At 33.6% G+C, this 6470-nt stretch overlaps 1 protein-coding gene across 1 annotated transcript; it reads right to left on the bottom strand.

Moving 5' to 3' along the window:
* Nucleotides 1-338: 338 nt before the first annotated feature.
* Nucleotides 339-1382, bottom strand: LOC115716244 (protein ELC-like). Its single transcript, XM_030645004.2, has one exon. The coding sequence runs from the start codon at nt 1380-1382 to the stop codon at nt 339-341; it is 1044 nt and encodes a 347-aa protein (XP_030500864.2).
* Nucleotides 1383-6470: the final 5088 nt, after the last annotated feature.

Genomic DNA, 6470 nt, shown 5'->3' with positions numbered 1-6470 from the left:
TAATCATATGATGAATTTGTTTTATTTAATCCTTGTATGAACAATCTTTTTTACTACTCAAACTCCCACAGTTCAAGCCTAACAACTTTTCTTCTTCTTCTTTCTTTTTCCTGAATAAGCTCTTTCCTTCTTAATAGATAAAAAAAAAGTTATACATTAAATCTAACCAAATATATAAATTATAATATATGTGCATGGATTGGACATCACTGTACATATACGTAAAACTGAAACCATTCTATATATGCAACTTAACAGTTGGATCGTAATACATGCATATGAATATGATATATATATATATAGATAATATATATATACACAGAATTTCATTATTGAGTTCATCGAAGTACGTTAGAATCTCTGAATTTGAGTAGGAAAGCTCTTTTATAAAACTGCTCTCTGGCCAAACTTCTGATCTGCTTAACATAGCTTTCGAAGCTCATCAGTCCCATTTCAATCCCCTTATCCATGGCATAAATCGTATCCTCAATCGCTGTATCACCAGCCAAGCACTCCAAAACCGATTCACACTCAACAATCTCGAAAGCTTTCTCGATTTCATCCCCACCAATCGCCGCCACCAACTCCTCCCGATCATTAAACCTCAGCCAATTCCTCACCACATCCGCCTGCTCAGCCATCTCCGATCCTCTGTTCTTCAATTCCTCTTTCTCTGTTTCCAACCCACCAATCACTCTCTCCCCAAATTCCACCCTCTTCCTCATTTCCGCTCTCAACTTCCTCAACTCCTCGATCTCACGCTGAGCTCCAGCCTTGAAATTCGCCACGTCGTAGTAAGCAGCCCCGGCGAGTCGATCAAGAGCCTCGCGCTTCGAGACCCTCGAAGGGTGTGCGAAACCTGAGCTTATTCCGCCGCTGCCTGAGCCCGTTGTTTGCACCGCCGCCGGAGAGTACTGTGTTAAGGGATGATCGTGGGTGAAAAGTCTTGTGAGGTTCCGGACTAAGACTGGGAGAGAGGACCTTGGGTGAGCCCAAGTCTGGAGATAGGGACAGGTGGTGGAGCCAGAGAGGTAGACGAATGGGTGATCACTGCGAATTCGGTCGTTGTAATTTGGGGAGACGAAGACGATTGGAGCCATGAAAGGGTGGTTTTCGTGGAGCCAGATTGTGATGGGAACAAGAGGAGTGTTGGGAGTTGCAGAGATGCGGAGTTCTCCGGTGACGCACAAGAGGTTGACTGCCATGCCGTCGTTGTGGACGAAGGTGCCGAAATTGGGAGTGAAATTGGGAAAATCTTGGAGAAACGAAAGGAGGTGATTTCGAATCACCCATTTTTGGTTTGGATCTAAATATGAGAGGTTGAAAGGACTATCAGAAGAGAGAGCTTGTTCTATGAATTGGATTTTAGTTGGTGATGCCATGAATATAGTGTAAGAATAAGGAAGACCCACACTTATAACAACTTCTTCACTATTACATATTAGCAAGCAAAATAAAACTTCTTAGTATTATTATAGTTTTAATGTTGTAACTAATTATTTGGACTATATATCTATCAATCTAAATATATCGTTTCTAGAATAATAAAGAAATATTATAATTTTGGTCAAGTTATGAACCAAAAGAGACTAGGTAATGAGAAGGATATTGTAATTTCTTGGAAGTTTTGAGTTATTGACTTGATGGATGTTTCCTGAGGCTTGCTTCTTTCGTATCATGACTTGACTCGGCAATATTTTGTTTAATACAAAAAAAGTAGAAGAAATTCATTAGCTTCTAGATTTCTTTTCTTCTCAAAAAAAAAAAAAATGAAAAAAGAAATATACATTTATATGTTTATGTTTTATTGTTTAAAGACAATGTTGTAGTGTTTGCAAGTGACTGATTTTTTTAATTTTAGTGAGTAGACTTTCTTTCAAGTTCATCTCCTAGTATATATTACACCAAATTGTCAAATTCCTCTTGCAAATTAAAATATAGAAGTAGTTTTCCGATTCAAAAAAAATAATGGGATAATTTAAAAAAAAAATACAAAAACAACAAAAAAATAATTATAAAAGTAGTCCACCTATCCCGAATGTTTGAGAGAAAATATCATTTAGATTAGTAGTCAGCTTATGAATCGACACTTTATTAGGGCTTGTAATGAGAATATCATCCACATAAACTTGAAGACTAACCAAACTCTGAGCTGAACTAAAAATAAACAGAGAGGTATCAGCTTTTGATACTGCTAAACACCAGTGAAAGAGAGTTATTTTGAGCTTATCATTCCAAGCTCAAGGGGCATGTTTGAGGCCATATAAAGCTTTATGGAGTTTGAAAACATGAGTTGACTTAGTTGGATCTTCAAAGCCTTGGGGTTGAGACACGTTCGTTGTTTCCAGCAGTGTGCCACTAATAAAAGCATTTGAAACATAAAGTTGTCTAACCTCCCAATTAGATGACACTGCAAAAGTAAACACCATTCGAACTGTGATAGGTTTAACTATAGAACTAAAAGTGTCCTCATAGTCTACACCTAGTTGTTGAAGAAAGCATTTAGCCACCAATCTAGAATTGGATTTATTAAGAGAGCCATCAACATTCAATTTAATTCTATGAACCCCACTTGTTTCCAATAAGATGCATATGAGACTCATAAGAAACGAAAGTCCATGTCCCTGTACAAATAAGAGCATCAAATTCAAGTTTCATAGAGGCAAACCAGGTTGGATTCTGAAGGGTAGGTTTAATGGATCTTGGTTTAGTATAGAGTAAAATCTCAAGTAACTTGTGCTTGGTAGCTAAATAAACCTTTGGCTTATAAATGCCTCTTTCATGATATCGTGTAATTGTAGATTGAGTCCTCTAAGGTGCCTGAGCTACCATATCAACTTCGAAAGCATAGGGAGCTATAGTTGAACTAGGAGGTGAGCTAGACACAAATGTAGTAGGTAGTGGATAGTTGATAGATGAGGCATAGAAGACTCATTCAACTTAGTGGAGGTGTTGGAAGAAACTTCCGAAGAAACTGCAGTAGCAAGGATAAAATTGGACACCTTTGGAAAATGCAAGTGCGGCTCAGAGATAGTATTAAACTCATTTGGAGAATGCAAATGTGGCTTAGAAGAGATCAGATACAGTAGATGAAGACAATACATTAGTACTTGATAGAATAGAGCTTGTAGAAAATTGAGCAGTAGGAAAAATAGGAGAACTAGGAGGTACCCGAGTTGATAAGGGAGATCGAGTTGCTGGAAAGACAAGCTCATTAAACACCACATTTGTAGCTATAAAAAAGTCTAGCTACCAGTTGTATTCTCACAGAGATAACCCTTATGTTTGAGAGAGTAGCCAAGGAAAGTGCATTCTTTAGATCTGAACTCCAATTTATGATGATTATAAGGCCTTAGATGAGAAAGTAAGCACATGCAAAAGACTTTAAAATACTGTAATTAGGAGCTTGGTGGAACAAACACTCAAAAGGACTAATATTTCTAATAACATGTGTAGGCATTTTGTTAATGGAGTAAACAACACATTGAAAAGCATGCCGCTAATAAGACATGTCCAAACTAAGTTAAACTAGTTTCTGTGATGGGTCTATGCTTTCTTTCAACTCTACCATTTTGTTCACGAGTATAAAGACAAGGATGTTAGAATAATATATCTTCAAAAAGCTTATATTCACCTCCACTATCATCTTGAACACTGAAACTGTTTTTCCACTAAGCTTTTGATCTGAATCAATATTTCAAAAGCTTGTAATTTAAGGGTAAGAGGGAAGATCCAAGAAACCTTGCTATAATTATCCACAAACACAATATAATATTTATAATCGTCATTAGTCACAATATATGAGGGCCTCGACAAGTCAATATATGGATTAACTCAAGAGGTTGAATAGCATGAGGTGTAGATAGAGAAAAAGGAAGTCTATGACTTTTACCCATTTGACAAGCATTAAAAAATTGCAACTTTTTAAAAAAGTGAGGTATATTTGATTTTGACAGTATTCTCGAGCTTACAGTGCCAAAGATTGATGTTAGATGATAAATTTAAGACATAAGAAACCAGAGAATAAGGAAAAAATGAGTCTTTATTGATTGCAACTATATTACATAAAGAAATTGTATTCAAGTTTGAGTACAAGTTTTATAATAGGAATTGGAAATACAATCTATAGAAATAGAAGATACATCAAAAGTAAAAAGATGACACTACAATAAAGTGTTTGAAAGACTCGAATTATCATCTCCTAGGTGGTATAGACAATCTTTAATCTTCCATTTGATTAAGACTGCACCCGTTTATTTGTCCTTGACAAAACAACAAGATTTGTAAAATTCTAGGAAGACATCATTGTCCATGGTAAGCTTAGAAACACTAACAAGATTTTTGGCTACAAAAGGGACTTTAAAATAGAATTTAGGTGGATTGGTGGAGAGGAATGAGAAGAAATAGTGGCTTTACCAATCTAAGAGATGTCAAGTTTCTTATCAGTTCCTACAACCACAATTTCTTGGCTAGAATAAGAAATTGCAATCTCAAGATGATCCATGTTATGAGCAATGTGATGTAGCTCCAATGTATGCATACCAACCTTGATCATCGCCAAATTTAGGAACAAAATGAGGTAATGTTCAGTCAAATTAACTTGAAGCAATGATGAACCAGATGTGAATTTAGGGGTGACCCAATTTTGTCAAATCTAAATTGGCATATCATTACAGTATGGCGATACTGCATACAAACCTGGCATAAAGGAAGATTTGGATCGAGATTTGATGGTTGAGAAAACTGGTAATGACCAGACCTTCTTGCAGAAAATCTTGATGAGTTTTCATGAGAATTTCCTCTACCAAAGTTGTTGTAAGATTGATAAGGCCTAATTATTAATCCAAAGGTTAGATTTATAGACATCTTGTTAAAAGATCAATCATCGAAGTGTGACGTTCAAGACGAGTTTCATGAGACACCAATAATGCTTGAACTTCCTCTAGTGAAAGATTGTCACTCTGAGATGTAACTCCAAAGACAATGGGATCAAACTCCAGTCCAATGCCATTAAGAAAGTGTAACACCAAGTCGAAATTAGTAAGTGGATGACCAAATATAGCTAATGAATTAAAAAGAAAATTTGATCTTATCAACATAGTTATAGATCGAAAAAGTACCTTTGTGAATATTAGAAAGTTGACCTTTGAGTTGAAGAAGACGAGCTTTAGATTGGCTCAAAAACTTTTGTTCCACGATTAAGATCGCCATTGACGATCAGAGCCTAAAAAGAAGAAGGTTATCTTTCCTTCGTCATTGTGTGAAGACAGGATTGAGATCGCCATTGGTGAGCCTCTGAGGTGGTCCAACATCAGAGAATAAAATTTCGTCCAGCTCATGACCAATTACTGTTGATATGACTTGAGATTTTCGTGCTAAAAAGTTTGTACGATCCAATTTGATTGTAAGAAAAAATGTGAGAGAATTAGGACTAATTTTTAACCAGCATAACTAACTAATTAGATGGTTGGTTATAATGTTTTACTAATAACTTAATTGGTCCTAAACAATTAAGGCCATCTCAAAGATGATATGGGAGGGATATGTGTGAGTTACTGGGTAGGAGTTCGATCTTTATATTAAAAAAAGTTAAAAATAATAGATCGTATATATTAACTCTCCTTTTTTTTTTTATTGGTTTATATTACTACCAAGATTTTCGTATTGGACGTAGATTGTTTGATTCATAAAATTATAAAAGAATTATTTCACAAATATAAAAAACAACAAAAAAGAAATTATAAAAATACAGTTGTACAGAATTTTAAATATTTTTACGATTTTTAAAATTTTATTTATAGAAATACAGTCTTTTTATGTTGTACTCTTATTAATTTGTTGTTGATTTTTTGTTATATGTATGTTATTTTTTATTGTTATTTGGAGTTGTTGGGATGTTATTATTATTTTCTTTTTACTTTAATATAGTTTTTTTATTATTTTTTGTGTTGTTTTTATAAAAAATCGTAAAAAATATATTAAAAAAAAATCTTTAAACGTAAATATATATTTTTTTGTAAAAATTAATATTTTATGTAATTATCCCAAATAATAACCTATAATTATAGTGAAAATTACACAATCCAATTATCCATAGGCTTAGTATTTTGTCAATTGAGGAATATAATATTGCATTTATATTGAAAAGAGACAAAAGTAAACAATTTGGGCTTGTTCTTTACTAAGATCCATGTACAAAATGGATAAGATGAAACATTGTAGCCCTTCTTAGAAGAGAGTTTTAGAATATTTCTTACTTAAATATGATACCTCTAAGTTTGGTCATTTTAATGATAATTTTTTTTTCTTATTTTTAAACTATTTACCATATTTAATTTAATTTTTAAAACTCATATTTAATCTTTAGATAAATTACGACTAAAGATTTTTCATTAAAAAAATTGATTTCTTTATCAAAAAAAACTTATTTTTTTTTATCAAAAAACTAATTTTTCTTTTTATCAAGAAAC

The sequence above is a fragment of the Cannabis sativa genome, unplaced genomic scaffold (assembly GCF_029168945.1).
Source record: "Cannabis sativa cultivar Pink pepper isolate KNU-18-1 unplaced genomic scaffold, ASM2916894v1 Contig3, whole genome shotgun sequence".
Taxonomy (NCBI): Eukaryota; Viridiplantae; Streptophyta; class Magnoliopsida; order Rosales; family Cannabaceae; genus Cannabis; species Cannabis sativa.
This window is presented reverse-complemented; position numbering and strand designations above follow the sequence as displayed.

Excerpts from the sequence above, each read along its gene's own strand:
- LOC115716244 (XM_030645004.2), bottom strand. The coding sequence starts at position 1,382 with ATGGCATCACCAACTAAAATCCAATTCATAGAACAAGCTCTCTCTTCT.